This window comes from Haliotis rufescens, unplaced genomic scaffold (assembly GCF_023055435.1).
Source record: "Haliotis rufescens isolate VD_foot unplaced genomic scaffold, xgHalRufe1.0.p SCAF_4, whole genome shotgun sequence".
Classification (NCBI taxonomy): Eukaryota; Metazoa; Mollusca; class Gastropoda; order Lepetellida; family Haliotidae; genus Haliotis; species Haliotis rufescens.
In genome coordinates, this window is record NW_025964112.1 from 16,087,318 (window position 1) to 16,113,637 (window position 26,320).

Genomic DNA, 26,320 nt, shown 5'->3' on the forward strand with positions numbered 1-26,320 from the left:
ACACACATGTGTGTAAATGTGCTCATTTAAAAACATGTACATTTATAATGCCATGTTTAATACACTATTTCATGAATTATATTGCTTTTGTCCGTACTAAATTGAGTATCTTGATTGGTAAAATTTGAATATATGAAACTGTAATTAATAAATGAAAAAAGATCCTGTCTACCCTTGTTAAGTTCTTACTTGAAATATCGCTTCGGGACCATCGCTTATATGTCCTTGACCTGGTCACATTGCTTGTAACAACTGTGGCATGGTTAAGCTACTGTTACTTGCGGTCAGTTAGTCAGTTCTTATGAATCGATAATTCAACAATAATAATTTCACATTATTCACGTCATTTCATGTTTATTCACCTATTTCCTTGTAGACAACTATACGAAATCAAATCTAACGGTAGAGCGTCCGCCCGGAGAGCGGAAGGTCCTGGGTTTGATCCCCGACCGCGTCATACCAAAAGACGTTAAGAGATGGTACTTGTTGTTACCCTGTCTGGCGCTCGGCATTAAGGGGCTAAAACAAGGACTGGTCGGCTCGGAGTCAGTATACTGTGTCTGAGTGGGGTATTCATGTTAAACTGCGGCATGGTATCTCAGTGAGCTAGCACTATAAATTGGCATTAGTCCGGACTAGTACAAGCAGCCACACAAACACACACACGTGCATGCACGTCGCTATATAAGTGCCATAATCTTGGACGCGACGTTAAACCCTATTTCACCTCACCTCACTATACGAAATCAATGACATCGTTCAGCGCAAATATGCAACAATCTTCGAAAGTACTCCGCTACTCGGCCGGTCAATTTGTTTAGGCTTATGGAAACTTACGCGCAAAAGATTTCTCCCTTAGCCAATCAAATACCACGGAATCACTTGAATTACAAATGTATTTATTATCAGGTAAGCTGGCACTGATAATATTCCACTTCTCTGACCTACTGACTTCAATATTGTGAGACAGAACGAGTTGTCAGGCAGAAGGTTGGAAGCCCCCACATGAAGAAAGTCGTGGTCAAATTTAAACTCGAACGAAAGAGTGAGTATGGTTTTTTAGCAATATTCCAGCAATATCACGACGGGGGACACCAGAAATGGGCTTCACACATTTTACCCATGTCGGGAATCGAACCCGGGTCTTCGCTGTGACGAGCGAACGCTTTAACCACTAGGCTACCCGACCGCAAACGAAAGATCCGTCCAACCATTTTGCAAGGGTGAACGAACAAGTGCCAATGTCAAAGAAGGCGAAGGAAGAGACAAGGAATTGTGCAAACAATAAAGATAAAGAATCGGGTTGTTGAAAAACTACATTATGGGTGGGAAACTCTTCTAAGTAACTATGACTAATTAAATGAATGGATCACCGAAAATCAGTGATGACACTAGGTGTTCGCGAAAAATGAAAGCATGTCTTGCCTTACCGGAATTACACAGAAAATAAAAGTATTCGAGTGATTGATAGTTGCATTTTAACGCCGCACTCGTCTATATGGCGGCGGTCTGTAAGTAATCAAGAGTGGACCTGACAATCCAGTGATTGACACGATGAGTACCGATCTTTAGTGAGTATGGTATTACGCCGCTTTTAGCAATATTACAGCAATATCACGGCGGGGACACCAGAAATGGGCTTCACACATTTTACCAATGTGGGGATTCGAACCCGGGTCTTAAGCGTGACGAGCGAACGCTTTAACCAAGAGGCTACCCCACAGCCCCTCTACGCAATTGAGAATTGCATTTCGCATTTTGGTCACCAAATTTTGTAAAAGACCTAAAATAGACCAAGACATATATTCAGGGTGAATATCGGATTCGAAACCTATAGGTTTCTTGTACACCTATGGGAAATAGATCTGAACTGGAAATTGCGGCACCTAAGTGTGAGTGAGTGAGTGAGTGAGTTGGGTTTAACGCCGCTTTTAACAGTATTCCAGTTATATCGCGGCGCGTCAGCTTAATGTGGGAGGAAAGCCCGAAGTGATGCAGGTCTCAAGACGTTTACCACTTCGGTGAAACCCTCGAGCACGGGTATGGTGCTGACAAACCTAGAAACATAATCGGGGCGAACCGGGATTCGAACCCACAATCATAGGTTTCTGGCGTGTCCAAGGGACGCAACTCTGCACAGCGAATCGCGGCGCCTTAGACGACTGGGCCACCCGTGCCCCCGCGGCACCTCAGACGAGTAGGTCATATGTGCCCTCTGTGAGTGTCTCAGAGAACCAAATACATGTGTGTTCTCCTTTATCATCTAGACTGGTGCAGGGCACATCAAATAAAATGTTGGCAAACGTATAGGTCACCGTTACACAAAGCGACAACAGTCGAAGGGTTAAAATCGCACATTGATGTTTAGATCACCGTCACACAGCTGGGATAATTGCCGCGTTAAACAACAAACAAGGACACACTTCCTTGTGTCGAATGCACGTTTGACAGATGTAGGCAGTCATACAAGGAAAGATTGTAATTATAAAATGTTATTTCCTTTTCACAGTTTTTCTTCACTTACATAGGGCAGTCAAATTAGTTGCCGGGACCCTAGTGTATGTATGCACGATGCTAAAAGTTCCGGTGTAGAGGTAAGTACTTATACTATGACATTTAAAGTGAGTTTCCATCTGCTGAGACACTGACGCTGACATAAATGGATCGGATGGTCAGATGATTGACTTGGTTGACAACGTGGCGTCGTACTCCGACGACGTGGAGCTGCTCATGATACTGATCATTGCATTATCCATACTTGATTGTTTACAGGCCGCAACAAACACTAATTGTTTGTGAAAATAGTGAGTGGTGGGTTCTACGGTCGAGTGGGACATTTTTATCTTTTCGCGAATACCTGTCAGTGATCCATTCATGTAATTATTACTATTTTGATTTTAGCCCTATTTGATTTATTAAGGCAGATAGCGGAATATTATCTGGCGTTAAATCACATTAACTATTAATCATTACAACTAAATATCGTGGTGTGGCAACATAATTGGACTATAATGGTGGTCAAAGTAACATAGTGCTAGGGCCACGTTCCATAAAGCCATCTTAGCGCTATGGTGATCGTATGTCCCATACTTTAAACACTGGCTTACGGTAGTCGTAGTGTTAAGATCGCTTTGTGGAACGGGGCCCTGAACTATAAGATGTCGAGCCTGATACAGAGGAAGGTAAAAATACTTCCCGCTACATCTTATACATGTTGGATCAGTATTACCCTTTCGTTGGTGGATTAAGGCTACTCTCAGCAATATTCCGGATATACGAGTCTAGACCAGACAAATATGTATCGATCCACCCCGTCGGCGTGCGATGGCACGAAATCAATCAAGTAACCGAGTCTTGACTATCGATGCATTTGGTCGCCTCTTACGACCAGTATAGGATGGTTCGGGGCCTATTCTAACCCCGAATCCCCACGTGGTATATTACACAGAAATATCACGCGTTGCACGCCGAGAACTCTAAATATCACGCGTTGCACGCCGAGAACTCTGCCCTGCATATACATTCCCAACAACATACGATGTTCCTAATAGGCGACTATAAAGATCGGGTGGTCGGGTGGCGACTTGGATGTGTGCATGTCATCGTACCTCAGTTGCATGGATTGATGCTCATGATGTCAATAACTGAATTTTCTGGACCAGCCAAGATTATTTTCAGGCCACCGTGATAAAGATGTAATATGTAAGAACAAATTAACAAACAATAAAATAAACATTGTATCCATGACAACTTGGTGTAGTATTTACACGTCATTAACGTAACTTTTTCAAAAATAGTCAGACGATTACACCTTCATGACGAAAAGAAAGTTTTTACCGGAAACTTTTATAAAAAACGTCCGTGTTTATCTTAAAAAAGGGTGTTTCAGATTAGAAGTAGCTATATTGGCGCCAGTGTCAACATCTATGAGTGAGTGAGTGAGTTGCGTTTAACGCCACTTTTAACAGTATTCCAGTTATATCACGGCGTGTCAGCTTTATGTAGGAGCAAAGCCCGAAGTGATGCAGGTCTCAGACGTTTACCACTTCGGTGAAACCCTCGAGCATGGGTATGGTGCTGACTAACCTAGAAACATAATTGGGGCGAACCGGGATTCGAACCAACAACCATAGGTTTCTGGCGTGCCCATAGGACGCAACTCTGCACAGCGAATCGCGGCGCCTGAGACGACTGGGCCACCCCGTCCCGTGCCCCCTGTTAACGTCTATGAACCATGACTTTCATTACAATATGACTATCGACAATTTGTACCCGGATCTTTGTTTACGCGTGACAATAATACATGATATGAAGTTTCATTTCCAGATTAGAATCGTGATGTTCGTTCTTCGCCCTGTTATAAGGAAGTGTTAAATAGATCAACCCCGGAATACATAATTCATTTGAACAGTTTATTTGAGATTGGGATATGTTGATAATTCCACCAGACGGTCGTTTGATAGTCACAAATATGATAATTAGTTGTCGGTTTAGTATTATATGGTTACTTGATAGGACGGTGGTATAACTTTATTAAGAATTTAATTGAACGTGTGGGGGAAGGTTGGAGATCGTGGAAATGTATTTTAACGTTTTAGAAGCAATACAAACAGATGTTTGCTATTTGATATGACATTTATATACTGTGTACCCCTCAACTTCGTCCATTCGTCACATCGTGCAATTTTTGAGCAAGGTATTAGGGATTCTTTTGAGCCTTTATAGGTAGACTGCATACATGAACACACGCCTGTAGACTCACGGTGGTTTGGTGGACGTTTCTCGTTGATGCGATAATATACTGGTCTATTTCCGAAGATTTTCTCCTTTTTAGGTAGACTGCTTCCAAAATCTTTTCCTCTGAACATAAACATTTGGACAAATTGTCTCCACACATTGCACATCCAAACGTTCATCATTTACGAATTTGGCTCATGCTTTGTCACTCACCTTTGATACACAATAGGTACTGTGTGACTACTGGACCCTTGGCCCCCTCAGTAGTAGTCTCGGCGATCCTTCATTGCTGTTCCTTAAACCTTTGTTTTACCAGACAAATTCAAGCATTCTCTCGAACGAACGATTTGGTTGGTTGGTTTGTTGTTTAACGCCGCACTCAGCAATATTACAGCTTTATGACGGCGGTCTGTAAATAATCGAGTCTGGACCAGGCAATCCAGCGAATGATATCATGAGCATCGATCCACGCAATTAGGATCGATGACATGCATCAACCAAGTCAGCGAGCCTGACCACCCGATCCCGTTAGTCGCCTTTTACGACAAGCATAGTCGCCTTTTACGGCAAGAATAGGTTGCTGAAGACCTATTCTACCCCGGAATCTTCACGGGTCCTCGAACGAACGAACGACCGAACAAAACTTTATCCTTTGTATAGTTTTGAAAAAACTGACTACTCTATTAGATGTAAACGTTGAAAAAAAACCCATTTTAAATCAAAACTTTATCCTTTGTATAGTTTTGAAAAAAACTAACTACTTTATTAGATGTAAACGTGGAAAAAGTCCATTTTAAATCGACCTTATAATTCAACTTTTATTATATCTTTACGTTCAGCTGGTCAACCGTGAACGTATGGCTTTGGGAATCTAAATAGCCAATTGTTCGCTCAGACAAGCATGTAATGTGGAGGAAGTGCAAGAAGGTTGTTGGCGTGTACTTAAAATCACAGGAAAACGTGCCGAATCTATTGTTTGATCACATTGACATGGACGATTTAAGAGGCAAAGGGAACCATAAAGATAAAAATAAAAATAAAATAAAACTGAGAGGAATCGAGGTCAATCTGGCCGCACTGCGAAATACAGCAGGTGGCAAGATTACTCTTCATGTCAGCGGGACATCATGTGATGGACAGTTTCTTGTGATGCGTTGATGAGTTTCTGGAAGTATGTTTGAACAATTTCATATGTGCGGGAGCCTTGCTTGTAGATACATACAAACGGAAGTGTGTGTGTGTGTTTGTGTGTGTGTGTGTGTGTGTGTGTGTGTGTGTGTGTGTGTGTGTGTGTGTGTGTGAGTGAAATAATCACGTTTATGACATTCACAGATTGCATCCTGATATCGGTAGAGAAAAATAAAGGCGTTGCTACTGTTGATTTCAAAAAACGTTTGTTCGGATTTAAAGGTCGAAAGACCATTAACTCTTACCATCGTGTCTCTCTTGTGTCACAGGAAAAGATCCTCCGAAAAAGAAGCTGAATTAAGAGGCTTGCAACCAACTCCATACGAAAGTTGGAACATCCAACTCAAAGCATATAGACCCAAAGAACAAGACAAAAGCAGCACTGAAAGTCACCAAGATACATTTGCCAAGTATATTTGTGGAAAACTTCGATTCCGAGAATATCTCAGTTGTATGACAAATAATGAAGAAGGAGGCTCCTATTTACTAATTGCTGAAACAAATAGATAGTACAAGACATCAAAGGACGGTTCACGCATTTACAGTAGTTTGGTTCCAGAAATAGAAGGATTTGAGTTAAAATGTGGAAAACATGAACTTGAGAACAGTCTAAAATTTGTAATTATATCTCATATAACAAAACTAAGTTTTGATAAATCTTTTGGAGATATATCTCCAGACCTTGTAAAACTACAGTTTTATCCATTGAAGACAGAAAGCAGCAAGGTGCGTCCTTGAGATTGTAGCTGACTACACGGAAGAGATAGTGACCTATAACAAACAAGGCTCTTTATCTTACAGATAGGGGGGCCGTTGAAACAATAGCTCGTGAAGATTGGTTGTGCTCAATAACAGAAAGCTTTAATGATCTGAATTGATCCCTGTTTCTATCCAGGACCCTAACACAGGTGCAGTGTCCCTTTCCCCATCTTGGGAATACATTAAGGACAACAGCTTCAGTTTTGGCCATTTTGTCTATCAAAATGACGTCCAGTTCAGAGACGAATCGTTCGAGTTATTCAGATGATGCGTTGGACAACCTTTATAAGGGTCCTGGTATGCGTTGTTCATACACAATATGCTCATCTACATGTGAAGACAGCAGCGAGTCACCAGGTGAAACGTTCGAATACACAATAAACGAGGCTGAGAGTGAAGTAACCGACATATGTGGTGAAGACACGTCACCCATAGAGACGAACAGATCTGATCCTAAAACAGGTGGGTGTTTCCTTTCATTGCATTCGTTAAATGTGGATTGCTGCATAACTATTTGATAACTTTTGAATCCTTATTTCCGCATTTGATACATACATTCCATTCCATAATGGTTTCCCCTAATGAGGTAAATGTTTCCGGTCTTCAATGCCTCACTATCGAGGTAATATCGCAACACTTTCGACATACTTTCAAGACAAAGTGTTTAGAGGATCGCCACACAACTCGCTGACTTGGTTGATGCATGTCATCGATCCCGATTGCGTTGGTCGATGCTCATGATATCAATCTCTGGAATGTCTGGTACAGACTCGATTATTTACAGACCGCCGTCATATAGCTGGAATATTGCTGCGTGCGGCGTTAAACAACCAACAAAAAAACCAAAGAAACAAACTACTGCTACTACTAATAATAATGGTTAAGGCTTATGACAATTCAAGTTCATATGTCTCGTTTGACAAAGCACTTCATGGTCTTCTTTTCTGTTGGCAAGATGAGGACATTGGTGAACAAGCGATGCTACCCCCAGATGGTAATCAGAAATATTTGTTGGAGCAAATCAGGATCCAGATGCAAACACAATTCGATGGAGTCAAGGGTGAGGCAGAAATCAGATACATTAGTGAAGTGATGATGGTCAACAGGAGATACTCCTCTTTGGAAAACAGTTATGAAATTGTAACTTTGTAGTGGTTGTAGGCTTACTACTAGTCAGTACGTAACACGTAATACGTTGGAATACAACCGAGAGAGTCGATTTGAGTGTTTCAACACAACACTGTATTCACATGGCTATTGTCGTTTATTGCCTCAATAATTATCCGTTTTTTTAGAGAAATAATTCTTTAAATACGGGAATTAGAGTTTGAGCTTTCAGAATTTGGTTTAACACTGCTTTGAGCGGTATTTCTGTTATATCGTCATGTTGTGTGAGGACAGCGCAATGTAGGTGCATATGATATTGATTAATGAAGATTTGAACACATCCTAGAAATACAATTTATTGTATCCAAGATTACACAAGTGGGACTACTACACATGAATTAACATCTTTTGTTTGTTTGTTTGTTTGTTTGTTTGTTTGTTTGTTTGTTGTTTAACGCCGCACTCAGCAATATGCCAGCTATATGACGGCGGTCTGTAAATAACCGAGTCCGGTACAGACAAACCAGTGATTGACATCATGAGCATCGATCCACGCAATTAGGAATGACATGCATCAACCAAGTGAGGACATGAAAGATGGAAGGAAGAGAGAAGATGCATTTTCCATTAATGTTTATACATGTACGGCACCTCTATGTATGTTAACATGTGGTAACTAATTGCCATTGATTTATAAACTCACGCTAATGACCTAGCTGGAATCGTACAACGGACTCTTGATTTCTTGTGATTATGGAATATATTATCGCTTTTATTTTAAAAATATGTTTTGTTACCGTGATGTTTTTTGTGTCTCGACAGACACACTGCTGAAGGAGATAAGGGGTATCAGAGACACGCAGAGGGAGATTCAACGAGATTTGGTGAGATTGAAAGGTACAGTTTTGTCCGATTAAGGCATTGTCGTCGAATGACCACCATCTCATCACTTGTAAGACTTGTAAAGTAATTTTCCTTTGCACAAACAGTATATTTGTGTCATTCTGATCGATCGGATTTCAAGGTAGGTGCGATGCGCAGATCGTGGTTTCGAATCCCAGATTCGTTCCGATTATGATCCTTACAGAAAGCACTGAACTGCGTCAGTTTTGTCTTTTCTCATTGAAGTTGACATACTGGTCAAACACTCATTCTTCTTCGTTGTCTGTTTCGTGTTGAACGTCGCAATCAGCAATGTTCCCGCAAAACGACGGCGGTCTTTCAATATTCGTGTCTGGACCAGACAATCCAGTGATTGATGTAACGAGCAACCACCCACGCCGTTGGATTGCTATCAACCATGTCTGACCACCTGTATAAATACTGACAGGGGTAAAGCTACCTGGGCCAGTATAGGCTACTGGCTACTGACATATTAAGCTGCCTGGCTCAGTATAAGATACGGGCAGAGATTAGGCCACCTGGGTTAGTATATTCTACAGACAGAGATTAGGGTACCTGGGTGAGTATATGTAACTGGCAGGGATAAGGGTGCCTGGGTCAGGTTAGGTTGCTGGCAGTGATAAGGGTGCCTGGGTCAGTTAAGGTTGCTGGCAGGGCTTAGGCTGCCTGGGTCAGTTTAGGTTACTGGCAGGGCTTAGGCTGCCTGGGTCAGGTTAGGTTACTGGCAGGGCTTAGGCTGCCTGGGTCAGTTTAGGTTACTTGTTGGGCTTAGGCTGCCTGGGTCAGGTTAGGTTACTGGCAGGGCTTAGGCTGCCTGGGTCAGGTTAGGTTACTGGCAGTGATTAGGCTGCCTGGGTCAGTTTAGGTAACTGGCAGGGCTTAGGCTGCCTGGGTCAGTTTAGGTTACTGGCAGTGATTAGGCTGCCTTGGTCAGGTTAGGTTACTGGCAGTGATTAGGCTTCCTTGGTCAGGTTAGGTTACTGGCAGGGCTTAGGCTGCCTGGGTCACTTTAGGTTACTAGCAGTGATTAGGCTGCCTGGGTCAGGTTAGGTTACTGGCAGGGCTTAGGCTGCCTTGGTCAGGTTAGGTTACTGGCAGGGCTTAGGCTGCCTGGGTCAGTTTAGGTTACTTGTTGGGCTTAGGCTTCCTTGGTCAGGTTAGGTTACTGGCAGGGCTTAGGCTGCCTGGGTCAGGTTAGGTTACTGGCAGTGATTAGGCTGCCTGGGTCAGTTTAGGTAACTGGCAGGGCTTAGGCTGCCTTGGTCAGTTTAGGTTACTGGCAGTGATTAGGCTGCCTGGGTCAGGTTAGGTTACTGGCAGTGATTAGGCTTCCTTGGTCAGGTTAGGTTACTGGCAGGGCTTAGGCTGCCTGGGTCACTTTAGGTTACTAGCAGTGATTAGGCTGCCTGGGTCAGGTTAGGTTACTGGCAGGGCTTAGGCTGCCTTGGTCAGGTTAGGTTACTGGCAGGGCTTAGACTGCCTGGGTCAGGTTAGGTTACTGGCAGTGATTAGGCTGCCTTGGTCAGTTTAGGTTACTGGCAGTGATTAGGGTTCCTAGGTCAGTTTAGGTTATTGGCAGGGATATAGGGTGCCTTGGTCAGTTTAGGTTATTGGCAGGGATATAGGGTGCCTGGGTCAGATTAGGTTACTGGCTGGGCTTAGGCTGCCTGGGTCAGTTCAGGTAACTGGCAGGGCTTAGGCTGCCTGGGTCAGTTTAGGTTACTGGCAGGGCTTAGGCTGCCTGGGTCAGTTTAGGTAACTGGCAGGGCTTAGGCTGCCTGGGTCAGTTTAGGTTACTGGCAGTGATTAGGGTGCCTGGGTCAGTTTAGGTTAATGGCAGGGCTTAGGCTGCCTGGGTCACGTTACTGGCAGGGCTTAGGCTGCCTGGGTCACGTTACTGGCAGTGCTTAGGCTGACTGGGTCAGTTATAGGCTACTAGCAGGGATTACGGTGCCTAGGTTAGTTATAGGCTACAAGCAGCGATTATGGTGGCTGGGTCAGGTTAGGTTACTGGCAGTGATATAGGGTGCCTGCGTCAGTTTAGGCTACTGGCAGTGATTACTGTGAGTGGGTCAGTTTAGGCTACTAGTGGGGGTTAGGGTGCCTGGCCCAGTTATAGGCTTCTAGCAGGGATTAGGGTGCCTAGGTCAGTTATAGGCTACTGACAGGGCTTAGGCTGCCTGGGTAAGGTTAGGTTACTGGCAGTGATATAGGGTTCCTGCGTCAGTTTGGGCTTCTGGTGGGGATTAGGGTTCCTGGGTCAGTTTAGGCTACTGGTGAGGACTAGGGTGCCTAGGCAGTATAATTATATTGGCTGTCAGAATATATCTTTGCACCCCATTAGTTTGTGTGCGCAATATATTACGTCCAGTAAAACCCTGTATTGTGATCTTTGCAGCTTCAGGTAACGATGGTGATGGTAGTGTAACGGCTTTGCACTATGAACCGCACCAGAGACGTGCCCAATATGCGGTGAGTGTGATTCCATAATTTATATGTTCACGGAAAGTAGGATATTCCCCATTATTACGAACAAGGCACTCCCTCAGGCCGTATGGACCTTTGTGTCACTTTCAGGGAGCTTTTCTGTATCCATGTTGTAAATTAGTGCGTGGATTTGGTTAATAACGTTCTAATGGGACCTGTAAATGATCGAATCTGGACCACACAAACCAATATTCAGTGGAAATTAGATAGTAACAGCAACGATGCACGGTTGGCGGTTTGTGTCACACTATCAGACAGCTCATTACTTATCATTGTCAGTTTCACATTTTATGTGGCTTGTAAAGAAATATTGGTTACAGCGAAGCTATTCTTTCATGCCAATGAGTGATATGCCCCTTCTCATAATGATTCTAGTTTGGAGCATCACTTTTAAACTTATACGGGTTATGTTTATTATATACTCCTCACCTTTTGATAGGGATATTTTCTGTTATTTTCTCATTTATTATCACCCCATTTATTATGTCATTCATAACGTCACCTAAAAACCTATTTGGAAAGAAAATGAAAAAACAACCCATCATTTTTGGTCAAATATGGACATAGGACCATCTAGGTACATGTAGTAGAATGAATTATCCTCGTCAAAGATTGAGTGGTATACTCCACTGTTGCAGGTTCGTCCTTTGAGTACAGCTGGTACACAAACCAACTTATCAGTGGAAACTCAAACGCCAAACTCGGAATCGTGGGTTGTTAAACCAGATGCAGACATTTTGATCACATGCCTTTAACTGACGTCGAGAGGACCGTTAGGGGTTTTAATACTGCATTCTACAATGCCTGAAGCAACTATCTGACTCTGATTGGTCATTCAGAGGTTTCAAATCGAAATAATGTTTCTGATTAACATTGATGACTTAAGTGAGTGAGTGAGAATGGTTTTACGCCGCTTTTTGCAATATTCCAGTAATATCATGGCGGTGGACACCAGAAATTGGCTTCACTCGTTGTACTCATGTCGGGAATCGAACCCGGGTCTTAGGCGTGACGCTTTAACCGCTAGGCTACCCGACCGCCCCTGATGATTTAAGGACCACTTCACTGTGTATGACCATGTAGTGACATTTCTTTTGTCAATCACATCTCTGATATGAACTTGAAGAGGTCAGCTACCTGGTGACACAGACCTGCAAGTTCATCATAGACGGGGGGCACGGGTGGCCCAGTCGTCTAAGGCGCCGCGATTCGCTGTGCAGAGTTGCGTCCCTTGGGCACGCCAAAAACCTATGATTGTGGGCTCGAATCCCGGCTCGCCCTGATTATGTTTCTAGGTTTGTCAGCACCATATCCGTGCTCATGGGTTTCACCGAAGTGGTAAACGTTTGAGACCTGCATCACTTCGGGCTTTCCTCCCACATTAAGTTGACACGCCGCGATATAACTGGAAAACTGTTAAAAGCGGCGTTAAACCAAACTCACTCACTCACTTATCATAGACGATTCTGTCAATCAGATACGTCAGTAAATCATGATTTTACTAGCGCTTCATGTGTATGAACGCCTTCTTTCAGCTTTAGTTGCCCCATCATCAATCCTTGACGTGTTTGTATGCACTACACTCCCCCATCATCCGTAAATAAAGGGCCGCTTTACTATGTTGTCGCTTTTTTTAATCAACGAATCAACGAAGGCCTTGTTCCAGCGAGAGGGAAACGAGGGAGGGCCAATGAGCGATCAGTTTACAGCACTCAAACCTCAATGATTCTCGCTTGACATCGTGTGCAATATGTGCAATAGCCTTGTGGTATCTGATCTACATATCCTTCAATGTCAGGCAATCGGACGGGAAGCAGAAAAGTAATGCACGGAGCAGGGCTCATTTGACATCCGTGAGTTATACACGTCCTCGTGTCATTAACTGACAAACAATACACACCCATCAACGATATACATCTGCCAGTTGTATTCACGGGTGATAGAGGAACGTCGTGTGTATAAACCCGTGAAATACTGTCGATGCTACTGAAATTGTCTTGTCAATCATAAATATCAACAAAGTGTATTAATCAGCACAGTTACACTGGGTTGATGTTATGAAATTAGTGTAAGAAAGAAAACAAATGCGTGCTCTCCACTGTAATAACGAAGGACATGACATTCACTATTACAGCAGGCGTTTTGGTGATGTCAGTGCACTTCCATCGCTCTATTATTCATACATAAATTACAGGTATGCATATTTTAGGTATGGTTTCTCGATTGAACCCGTAAGGCGCCGCAATTCTATGTGCAGAGTTGCGTCACTAAGGCGTGTCAGAAACTTATTATCCTGAGTTCGAATCCCCGATTCGCCAATGATCATATTTGCAGGTTTGTCAGCACCATATCCGTGCTCCAGGGTTTCACCGAAGTGGTAAACGTCTATGGGCGACATAATTTCATGCCATAAGACACGCCGAGATTTTATAACTGAAATACTGTTGAAAGAGTCATTCAACAAACCTCACTCGATAGGTGAGGTGAGGTGAGGTGAGGTGAGGTGAGGTGAGGTGAGGTGAGGTGATCATGACGTGCTAGTGCTTGTCCCACGCAGGCACATTGCACTTAAGAGTCGACTAGTCCATGTTCTGTCCCCGTAATGTCCAATAGTAATGTTAAACAGTGTTCGATAGATGTTGAAACATGATTCAGAACCACTTTGATATTTAATTTAAGACAACCAGAATCAAGTGTTCATACCAACCACATGAAGCATGTCAAAGAAACACTTTGGCAAAGAAAATGAATATTTTATTTCCAATTGAACTTCAAAATAGTATAACATATAGCTTCTGTGTGTGTATATTTGGAAATAATCCCAAAGCCGGGTAGCGAATAGGTGTACCATACACGCGAAAGAACGTGTAGATAATTCTCTATGGGGATGGGGATTTTTTCCCCACGAAATTATGCATGTCGTAAGAGGCGATTTTATGTATCCTGTGGTCAGGTTCGGTGATCTTTTGATAGCGTGTCAATGTTCCCCCAACCGCGTGGATCATAAATATCAATCAGTTTACAGGACGTCGTCTTATAACCTGGAATATTGCTGAGTACATTTATCTTCAAACAACAAACAAACACCAAATAAACGCAGGAATATAAATATACATGAATAGCAACATACACACTCAGATTAGAATCAGAAGGGGTACTCCTTTCTGCGGGTACATTGAGTGAAACGATTTGGATTTCTTGTACAATCTCCTTCTTGTGCTGAACTGCTGACGTTATACATCGATCGTTGTCTTTGGATCAGGTTAGTACCATATGCAACAGCAATTTACATGGAAAGGAAACAACACCGACGTGTTCAGTTTCGATCATTAAAATATACTCGCGTGGGTATGAAATATCATGTTTAAAATGAGAAATATAGAAATTGTGAAAGCATACATGTTATATAATACTGAAGGTATTAGATTAACCGTTAGTCTCCGAAATTGAAATATTTAAGATTTTGTTTTAGAATCCCTTAATTTCATTGGAGTAGAATAAATATATCTTGCAAAACTATTTAAAATCCAGACTTGCTTTGGATTGTTTGGATATTGTCTCAGGGTCTGTTTGAGAGACTGATCAGAAGGTGTAAGAAACAAATTGCTTGGTAAACTGTGCAGTGCATAGATTATGTATGAGACAAGTTGGGCATTATAAAATTCTGGAGCAATTTATATAAAGTCCAGAAAAAAAAGGTATGGGGGTGAACTGCTGTGGACAATTGACACTAAATTCATACTTAAGAAGCATATAGGGAAATAACGCATCCAGTTTAAGTTTCACAAATGATATAATTAATGATACTTAAATTTGTCTTTAGCAAATCGTTAAAAAATTGTGATGAACGTTCCGTATTTCCCTTAGTTTCTGCGCGCAGCGACTATTGTCGTAAGCAATTCACACACGTTCAAAAGCAGGAATTAATTCACTTTTCGTTAGATATTAAACGCCGTACCCTTTGATGATTTGACGTTTTGTCTTATTGTCAACTGCACAGCTTCATATCGGCGATAAACTGACTTAACATGTGTCGCTAGGACACTATAACTGTATATGACAGTTCGTGCTGCGAGTGATTACACAATCATGACATTCTTAAAGTTTGGTAATGAAAACATCTTCATTTGTTTCTTCTGACGATGATCCCGAAAATGGTGCTTCTTGAATTTCAGTTGTCGTTTGTGTACATACTGTGCTCAGAGGACGGATCTGCAACAGATGTTTGCCAATATAAGATCTACGTGGAACTTCATCTTCGAAATAGTGCTTGTTTATCCGCGGTCTTTCGCCAGATGCCTACTTGGTATTTGTATCGAACAAAATATACATGTAAGTTCATGACATGAATAACATATAAAATATGTGCACACGAATGTACTAATATGGTCTGAATGATGAATTCGATTACATCACAAATATCTAAGTGAGACAGAGTTCTTTTACTTGAGGCGTATTCGGCTTGGCTTAGTCAACGTTATTTTCTGAATCATGGTGAGAATCATACTCTATGGGAAATATATTGGATCATACTCACTGAATATCGGGCACGTCTTTCGTAGTTAAGACCCGTTACACTGCTGTCACCATAACTACTGCGGCCTGAAATGAAGACAGATAGCCAAACTTCCTATCATGTCCATCACTGAATGTTGTGCTTTATACATTTACGTAAAGAAAACCTGCTTGAAGAACATGATGAGACCATGTTGACATGGTACGGTACCTTGACCAAGGATAATAATCGGAGCGCATGTGGGATTCGAAGCCACGACAAGCAGATCGCAACTATCTGTACTTGTAATTCCAGTACCTCAGACCACCGTGTCACACTGTTTGAACAAAATACAAGCACGAAACATGATGAGACTGTATGGTCATGGTACAGCCCTTTTAGGTTTACTACGTTGGTGCAACCAATGAGAACATTATCGTAGCAAATATGGGATTTGGTTGGTTGGTTGTGTAACTCCGCACTAAGCAATTGTCCAGCTATATGATGGCGGTCTTTAAATAATCGAGTCTGGGCCAGACAATCCAGTGATTGATATCATGAGCATGGATCCACGCAACTGGGATCGATGACATGAATCAACCAAGGCAGCGAGCCTGACCACCCGATCCCGTTAGTCGTCTCTTACGACAAGCGTAGTCGCCTTTTACGGCAAGCATGGGTTGCTGAAGACCTATTCTACCCCGGATCTTCACGGGTCATGCGGGATGGGGGATTTGAAACCACGACCCGAGGATAGCAACTATTTGCACAGAGAATCCCGGTACCCCAGACCACCGTTTCATACTGTCCGCACAAAGTACAACCACTCGATATGCTATGGATGTGCTGTGTATTGGGGAGTAACATGGGCATTAGATGACAAGACTTTAACGAGACTCCCTTTACCTTTCAATCTCACCAAATCTCGTTGAATCTCCTTCTGTGTGTCTTTGATCTCCCTTATCTCCTTCAGTATTGTGTCTGTCAAACAGGCAATGACACCATGGTAACAATACTTATTTGCAAAATAAACCACATGACATATTTATCAACACATGTTAACATACATTGAATGAACAGTGCATGCTCTCTCTTTCTATGCTTTCATTCATCTCGTTGAATGTCCGTAAGAAGAATGTCATGTTAACTAAAAGGAAATCAATGAATATGACGACGATGACATGGATAAAACCATATTTTGCCTATATTAACACATATACTCTGAAACTGTCTATTTACAGGTGTATGGGTGTTCAATGATCACATTCATTCATCATGCGCAACGTATGGTCATTGATGTTGAACACAACTTTACCTGGCAGCACCAACACATATATTTAATTTTGCGTGGATCGATGCTCCATCACAAGATTGTCTGATCCAGATTCGATTTTTTTTACTGACCTCCGTCATGTTGCTGGAATATTGCTGAGTGCAACGTTAAACAAACAAACAAACAAACAAACCTTCTGCCAACTGAATAGAAATAATTCGTTTCTCTTCGCCACTTAACATAATAATAATATGACTACTTCAAACATGTGCCACAATAACACTACTAAGTCAGTCTCGCGCTATAACGCCGCCGCTCTTCTTTTCACACATGTACGTCATCTTCAATAATTATTATATTCGACAATAAACTTGGCTTTGGTTCACTTTTCAAGCAATGAAAACAATGGACTACGCGTAATTTGAGCAATCAGGGGGAAAATAATATTCTCAGCGAAATATTCAACATAATCCCAATATCCTTTATGCGCATCCTTAATGTTTTACACTCAGCAAAACTTACTATTTCAACCACTCTGATATTCATTTCCTTGTCAAACAAATTTTCTTATTATTTCAACCTTTATCATGTTTTTATTTTCTCCTCATTTTGTCTCACCTTGTTGTTTTTGAATGTTCATCATAATGTCTATTGACAATTCCTTCTGGTAATTACTGGAAGGTAGCGGCTGATGCTCATCCTCAGGTACTTCATCTGGGTAACAGAGATTAGCGTTGGAGTATTTTTGTAAATGAAAATAATCAACACATAGTCTACAGCGACCAATGCACACTTATACATGACACACCAACACAGAATCTACCCCATTTACCCTCACATTTACCCTGAATCTTGATGTTGGGAACATATACTTTATTGAAATAATATCATATTTGTGCCATAAGAATCATGTTTTATGGATGTCAACGTCTGTAGGGGCGGTCGGGTAGCCTAGTGGTTAAAGCGTTCGCTCGCCACGCCGACGACCCGGGTTCGATTCCCGACATGGGCGCAATGTGTGAAGCCCATTGCTGATGTCCCCCGCCGTGATATTGCTGGAATGTTGCTAAAAACGTCTGTAGTGTGGAAGGGCATGATGAAGGGATAAGTAACTACTCTGAAGCGTTGTGTGCACATACTGCTATAAAGTAATGAGGACCTACTCTGAAACGTTGTGTAAATATACATAAAAATATAAAGTAATGAGAAGCTATCCTGAAACCTTGTGTATATACATATTAATATAAAGTAGAATAGATCTTCAGTCACCGTAACAACCAAACAAACGAATACAAAGGAGCTGACTTCAATAGAACTCTTTGTAAACATCTATGTCCTTGTAAAGGTTTTGACTTGAAACGTCAATAATTAATGTGAAACGTTGATAACAAATGCTGACGTATGACAAGCACAGTTTCGACTCATCTGGTCCATTGGAGTCACCTTGTTTGAACTGATAATACAGGATGGTGTCTTGAGTGTTTAATCACACACAGTACTCTCGTACTGGCGTTAACATTAGACATTAACATTAAACGTCACATGGACACAATGTTATTCTACTGACCAATACAGGCTAAATGCAAAGGTGGCTGTTACATGTAAGTATCCAGTTTTGAAGTGATCGCGAAATATTTACGGCAATATTTATCACAAGCAATGAAAGGAGGCATCTCACCTGGGACTTGATCTGTTCTGCTTATGCGTACGTATACGGTGGACGATTCTGCGTTGTCAGATGCTTCAGCATGGCTATCACTGCTGGCGTCATTTTGCTTATGATAAGCACAAGACATTCCTATATGAAGGTTGTCTAAAGTGCCATCTGAAACACTCGAACGATTCGCATCGGAACTGGATGTCATTTTGATATTATTTCTGATCAAAACAGGTACGTAAGGTTAGATAATGCAGTAATGAGGCGACGTCCATAGACATTAAGCTACCTAATGTTTTCACGTAGAGGAAACGGGGCACTGATACGTGTTAATAGGATTCTTGCTTAATGTGGAGATGAATCACATTTAAGATCATCAAATGTTTTTGTTACTCTGCACAACCAATCTTTTTGGGTGATTCTTTCAACTGTCCCTCCTTTAACGTGATACGCCAGGGGACCTTCTTTGTCATAGAACACTATCCCGCCCGTATAACCAACTGCAATCTCAAGGACAAACCTGTTGCCTTCAAGAGTACTATTTTCCAAACTATAAAACTGAAATTTTACAAGATCGGGTGAAATGTCTTTAAAAGCTGCATCCACATCTACGTGTAGTATCGTGACATCAGATTGAATCAAACACATGAGACTTTTCTTTAAGTCATCTTCGCTAAAGTTCAATACAAATCCTTCAATATCTGGAACACAACTACTGTAAGTGCATAAGCTGTCCGGTGATGTGTTTGTATATTTGATTTCTTTTTCGGTAATTCCTAGATAAAAGGATCCCCCTTCTTCATTTTTTGTCATGCAACTGAGATATTCTCGGAAGCGAAGTTTTTCCCAAATATATTTGGCAAAGGTATCTGGGTGACTCTCAATGTTGCTTTTGTCTTGCTCGTTGGGTCTATATGCTTTGAGCTGGATGTTCCGACTTTCGTGTGGAGTTGATTGCAAGCCTCTCAATTCCGCACCTTTTTCGGAGGACCTTTTCCCGTGAGACAAGAGAGACACGATGTTAAGTGTTGATGGTCTTTCGACTTTTAAATCCGAGCAAACTTTAGTTTTGAAATCTACAGTAGCAACACCTTTGGTTTTCTCAACCGATATTAGGATGCAATCTGTGAATTTCTCAAACGTACTTATTTCACACAGCCATTTCCTTTGGTATGTATCTACAAACAAGGTTCCATCACATATGAAATTGTTCAAACTTTCTTCCAGAAACTCATCCACGCATCCCAAATAACGGTCACCACATGCCGTCCCGTTGACATGAAGAATGATGTTGCCACCTGCTGTATTTCGCAGTGCGGACAACTTGATCTCGATTAGTCTCAGTTTTATTTTCTTTTTATCTTTATGTTTCCTTTTCCCCTTTAAATCGTCTATGTCAATGTGTTCAACGAACAAATTTGGCACTTTTTTCTGTGATTCTATGTAAAGGTCTTTAACCTCCTTGCAGGTACTGCATTCGCATGACATTCTTTTCTGAAAGAAAAAAGTGTTTTTTTGTTCAAATTGTGAACACAGGTATCTTTGTGAATATAGTTCATGTCTTTCAGATTTGATGCTACTTGATACACAATGTAAAACTTTTGGAATTTGAGTACCATGGAAGTAGAAAAGAAATATTAAGTAAAACGTACACTGTTTTAACGTTTCATTCCATGCATGTATGTGAGCATATGTCCTCACAAAACGCATTCTATATAAACCAATGGTTGTTTACATAAGAAGTAAAGAAGTAAACCCTGATCAACGGGTTCTGATACTTTCCTTATCACATTACGACACTATAGACGACTAGGCCACCCGTTACCCATGAGTCGTCACACACTAAGGGTAATCAATAATGTTGTTAGTTTCAAGTGGGTCAACCAGTTTCTTCACAACACCTGTCTATACACTAAGATTGCCATCTACAATATTATTTACTTCCGCTTTCCCTTGACAGAGCATGCCTTACGTTGATTTCGTTTAGATGATCAAAGTACAATACATATTTCACAAGCAAAAGTCTAAAGATCACGACGTTGTTTTACAATATAAACATGTAAGTAGTTTGTAAAACAAGTATAGCCTTGATAACTACGTGTATCTACACATACATGCACACACATATATACACACATACAGACACCTATCTATGTGCCTACCCCACATACATAAACATATACACAAACACATAAACACATGCGTACACAAGCATACAGACATATATACACATACACCTACCTTCCGACCAATCTACACACATACATGTACATGTACACACACCTACAGTGTATACAAACATGCGTACACAAACATACACACATATATGCACAGACATACATATACTGAACCGCAAAAGAAACGTCACCATGGATAGATATATGAGAAACCTTATTTGTCCAAACACTGTGAACATACTTTGAGACATATCAAAAAGATGAAACTTGGCAAAACTGATCAAGGTTTAAATCAAAGTGTCAAATGTTCTTAAAGTGAAACACAACACTAGTCGCTGAGAAAATGGTATCACAAGTCAGTATCTCGTGTGTGCGCCATGTGCATTGATGACTGCCGTGCAACGTCGATATATGGAATGGATGAGGCGGTTGATGAAGGACATAGGCACTTGAGCCCACACTCTGAGGAACGCCTGACGCAGTTCAGCTGCAGTTGTCGGTCTTGGTCGGATGTCATTCAGCCGTCTTTGAATCTCGTCCCACGGGTGCTCAATGGGATTCGAATCGGGACTGAGGGCAGGCCACTGCATGGTTCTGATGCCATTCTGCTGGAGGAATTCTCTTGTTGCTCTCACAGTGGGGGCACGGGCGTTATCATGTTGAAACTCGTGGTTGCGGCGACGTGCCAAATGAGGTATGGCCTGTGGTCTTAAGACTTGATCAATGTACCGAGCTGCTGTGACACCATTGCCTCTCCCAGGACCGATGTTCTGTAAGACCACAGGACAGACCCTCTGTACAAGACCAATTCCACCCCACACCATGATGCTCGGACCACCCCACGAGTCTCCCTCAACAACGCAAGCATCCGGATAACATTTCCCACGGCGTCGCCAGACTCTCTCTCTGCCATCTGCTGTTGAGATGCAGTAACGGCTCTCGTCTGAGAAGAGGACTCTTCTACACTGCTGGTGGCGCCAATGCTTGTGCTTTGTTGCCCACTGAAGACGGTCCCGGCGATGACGTGGTGTCAGAATGGGTCCTCGGTGTGGCCTGTGCCAGTAGAGGTGTCTGCTCGTCAATCGTCGACGTACGGTGTCCGCACTAATGTGTCGCTGGTGTTTCCCAATGGTCTGTCGAACAGTTTCAGCAGCAGTAACAAAGCGATCTTGAAGATGCTGTCGCACAATCTGACGATCCTGACGTCGGGTGGTGAACCTTGGTCTTCCAACATGTGGTCGGGCTTCTGTAGTGTTGGTTGTCTGATACCGTTGCTGGAGCCTGTATATGGTCCTTACGTGGACTCGAAATGCATTGGCTACTTGCCGGGCGGTTTGTCCAGCTTGTAATCGTCAAAGGGCTTGGCATGTGGTAGCAATTCAATAACGAATGAATGTTATCCGAACTGGGTTGATTTTTATAGGGCAAGAACTGGGGGAACGCATGTGTATTTCAATTTGCACGGAACTCACGTGCATCGGGGTACCATGGCCGTTGCCATGATGCGTTTGGGCGATCGGTTTTATTCTCATCTGCTTTGTTTTTTTATCATTAAATTTAATGGTTCCGGAAAAGGTAATGTTAAATTTTAGAAACTTTTACAAAATTACGCAGATATTTAAATGACAACTTTTCATGCAATGTTACTTGGGGTGGCGTTTCTTTTTCGGTTCAGTATATATAAACAAACATACGTATACATACATACATACATACATACATACATACATACATACATACATACATACATACAGGAATATGGATGAACGTTATAACGACTTGTTTACCTTTCAAGATATAGACACTTGTATAACATATGAACAATATGCTATTTGGTTCAATATTCTTTGCTATGTAAACTATGTATCGTTGACAAGCATACTCACGTTTGCATCGTGTGTGTTGAAGTAAGTATTGGTGTCACAAAAGACACTGTTGGCCAACTTGTAAATCACTCAGATGATATCATGTTTCCCTTGTCTCACTGACCAAATAAGAGCTGTCATGTCTACCAGCCGCGGGAAGATCACTCAGCTTATCTCCCAAGTTACAGGTGTACATGCTATTTGAAACAAGGAAGTAAATTTGCACCCTTTGTATTACAGCGAGTCAGGCAGGAACTGGTTCGCAGTGTTACACAACACGACAGCGGGTATGCGTTACGGGTTGTTGTACTAGGCTGTTTTATTTATAGGTCAAAATAGCGTACGTGTGTAGCATGTTGATGTATTGAACCAGGGTGGTATTTGACGGTCTTTCTCTTCTCCGTCTCGCATACACGAGTTTAGTGCATGGCGAGTGATTGAATGTATTACAGCCTATTGAGAAACCTCCAATATTGATGCATGAATATTCAATGTATAGACTGATGCAAGCTGATTCAATGCATGGACTGATGCATTCAGATTCAGTGTATTGGCTGGTACATGAAGATTCTGTGCATGGACAGATGAATGCAGATTCAGTGCATGGACTGATGCATGCAAATTCAATGTATTGACTGATGCGTGCAGATTCAATGCATGGAATGATGCATGCAGACTCAGTGCATGGACTGATGCATGCAGATTCAATGTATTGACTGATGCGTGCAGATTCAATGCATGGACTGATGCATGTTGATTCAATGTATTGACTGATGGATGCTGATTCAGTGTATGGACTGATGCATGCAGATTTAATGTATTGACTGATGCGTGCAGATTCAATGTATTGACTGGCACATGCATATTCAATGTATGGACTGGTGGATGCTGATTCAATGTATGGACTGATGCATACAGATTCAATGTTTTGACTGGCACATGCATATTCAGTGCATGAGCTGATGCATTCAGATTAAATATATGGACTGATGCAAGCAGATTCAGTGTATAGACTGATGGATGCTGATTCGATGTATGGACTGATGCATATAGATTCAATGTATAGACTGATGCAAGCAGATTAAATGTATGGATTGATGCATGCAGATTCAGTGTATGGACTGATTCATGCAAATTCAATGTATTGACTGATGCATGCAGATTCAATGTATTGACTGGTAGATGAAGATTCAGTGCATGGACTGATGCATCCAGATTCAATGTATTGACTGATGCATACAGATTCAGTGTATTGACTGATGCATACAGATTCAATGTATTGACTGATGCATACAGATTCAATGTATTGACTGGCACATGCATGCAGATTTAATGTATTGACTGATGCGTGCAGATTCAATGTATTGACTGGCACATGCATATTCAGTGTATGGACTGGTGGATGCTGATTCAATGTATGGACTGATGCATCCAGATTCAATGTATTGACTGATGCATACAGATTCAGTGTATTGACTGATGCATACAGATTCAATGTATTGACTGATGCATACAGATTCAATGTATTGACTGGCACATGCATATTCAGTGCATGAGCTTATGCATTCAGATTAAATATATGGACTGATGCAAGCAGATTCAGTGTATAGACTGATGGATGCTGATTCGATGTATGGACTGATGCATATAGATTCAATGTATAGACTGATGCAAGCAGATTAAATGTATGGATTGATGCATGCAGATTCAGTGTATGGACTGATTCATGCAAATTCAATGTATTGACTGATGCATGCAGATTCAATGTATTGACTGGTAGATGAAGATTCAGTGCATGGACTGATGCATCCAGATTCAATGTATTGACTGATGCATACAGATTCAGTGTATTGACTGATGCATACAGATTCAATGTATTGACTGATGCATACAGATTCAATGTATTGACTGGCACATGCATATTCAGTGCATGAGCTTATGCATTCAGATTAAATATATGGACTGATGCAAGCAGATTCAGTGTATAGACTGATGGATGCTGATTCGATGTATGGACTGATGCATATAGATTCAATGTATAGACTGATGCAAGCAGATTAAATGATGTATGTAGATTCAGTGTATTGACTGGTACATACATGAACTGATGCAAAAAACAAATGGAATATAAAAGGTAAGATCTCATGGTTCAATGACGTAAACTAGCATTTGATCACTGTCGTTAGTCTGCACATTCAATGTTAAGTGCAATGTTATTATTAATAGGCTCACCTTAAACCCTTCATTATTTCACCTCACTTCTGCCCAAGACAACATGTCACCACCTTTTTCTGAGTGGGTGTGTTATGTACTCTGACCTTTTTAATAAGTTGCACATTTGTCTCAGACAGAAGTGTAGGTATTCTTGCAAACTTTCAAACTGCTTGCAGTTGTGGTTATAGTTCCGGTTATTGTTGCGGTAACTCGCGTTATTCATCGCATTCACGCTTGGGCTGTACAGTCGTGAAAGAAACTCATGTTAAACCTTTCACAGAATACCGTTCCATTCATTTCTGTGTTAGTCACAGGCTACTTCACAGCCGTCTATTAGACGTTTAGTACGAGTCCCAGCGTGCAAGATGATGATTCGCTTCCCTTTGTCAGATGGCAGAACGGGGCCGGGTACCTGTTGGCCGTCACTCACGTTTCATCACGGGACACTTACTGAAAATCTGTTTCCTAATCTTTGGACAGTACCTTTATTGATAATATAATCTGGACAGTACCTTATTTTCTAATTTAATCTGTCATACACAAGGGTCCAACTTTGTGCTTTTGCTTGTGTACATTGCAGGTGGGTTGCTCCTAAGAGTGAACATAATTGTTCGGTAATGTATGGATACTCACAAAAGTAACTGTCCTCCATAAAATATATTCCGGAATTAAATAATGCATCTTTCAATACATATTCATGAAGACGTCTCCTCAACATTAAGGTCTTGATTCACAATTTGCATGTTAATGCACAGCGCACAATTTGAGTGTTTGCGTTTGTGTTGGGAGCATACTCATACACGTAGTTTTAAAAGTGAACAGCACACAATTATTGTTTTGGAATCAGGTGCTCATATAAACACCGTTGTTTGACCGTAAATAACGCTTACTCAAAGCCACAGCTTGCTGAAAATCAACGTGTACGTGACGTGGGTATGCTGCAAACAGGAAAGGCGCAAAACGAAGTTGCCAGACATTTCCACGGGCTGCTCCTCCACTTGTGACGTCACGCTAACAAGACAACCATGTCAACGGAATCAACACCAATCTGGCACATTAACAGCCCGGACAATTCCTGGGTTGAGACCAAATAGTGGAAGACTGCATGCAGCTAGTTGAGAGAACACAACATCTGGCCTTGACATCCACCGATGCGTTCAATTTGCTTCCACGTCACCGTCAGGCACGCCTAGCTTGATGGAGACGCATCTGAGGTTCAGAAGACAAGACTGGGAGAATATACTGTTCACAGATGAGTACAGGTTTGATCTGGACAGTTCTGATGTACGTGCAAGGGACAATGCTTTAGAGACGCTTGTGTACTCCCCGTCGTCAGTTTAGGGATGGAAGTTGATGGTATGGGTGGCATCACAACTCATCATTGTTCATGGCAATTTGAATGGCGTACGGTATCGGGGCACATCGTCCGATATCATGTTCTATCCTTTGTGTAAACGC

At 41.7% G+C, this 26,320-nt stretch overlaps 2 protein-coding genes across 4 annotated transcripts; one reads left to right on the plus strand and one right to left on the minus strand.

The window, feature by feature from the left end:
- Nucleotides 1-2,489: 2,489 nt before the first annotated feature.
- LOC124140521 lies at nt 2,490-12,434 on the plus strand. Of its 2 annotated transcripts, XM_048382656.1 has the most exons (7): nt 2,490-2,594; nt 6,195-6,335; nt 6,821-7,146; nt 7,640-7,744; nt 8,614-8,688; nt 11,093-11,166; nt 11,820-12,434. In XM_048382656.1, the coding sequence occupies exons 3-7, from the start codon at nt 6,909-6,911 to the stop codon at nt 11,934-11,936; spliced, it is 609 nt and encodes a 202-aa protein (XP_048238613.1). In that variant the 5' UTR covers nt 2,490-2,594; nt 6,195-6,335; nt 6,821-6,908; the 3' UTR covers nt 11,937-12,434. The 2 variants fall into 2 exon arrangements, with proteins under 2 accessions (XP_048238613.1, XP_046364097.2); XM_046508141.2 differs by having other exon boundaries at nt 6,195-7,146.
- A 2,076-nt stretch (nt 12,435-14,510) lies between these two features.
- On the minus strand, nt 14,511-22,907 carry LOC124140523. 2 transcript variants are annotated; one of them, XR_006861930.2, is made up of 6 exons: nt 22,670-22,907; nt 18,628-20,100; nt 17,568-17,663; nt 16,583-16,657; nt 15,719-15,783; nt 14,511-15,393 (listed from the first exon to the last, which is right to left on the minus strand). XR_006861930.2 is itself a non-coding variant. In XM_046508144.2 (6 exons), the coding sequence occupies exons 2-6, from the start codon at nt 18,812-18,814 to the stop codon at nt 15,280-15,282; spliced, it is 537 nt and encodes a 178-aa protein (XP_046364100.2). In that variant the 5' UTR covers nt 18,815-20,100; nt 22,670-22,891; the 3' UTR covers nt 14,511-15,279. The 2 variants fall into 2 exon arrangements, 1 of the variants encoding a protein (XP_046364100.2); XM_046508144.2 differs by having other exon boundaries at nt 22,670-22,891.
- Between the last annotated feature and the right edge of the window lie 3,413 nt (nt 22,908-26,320).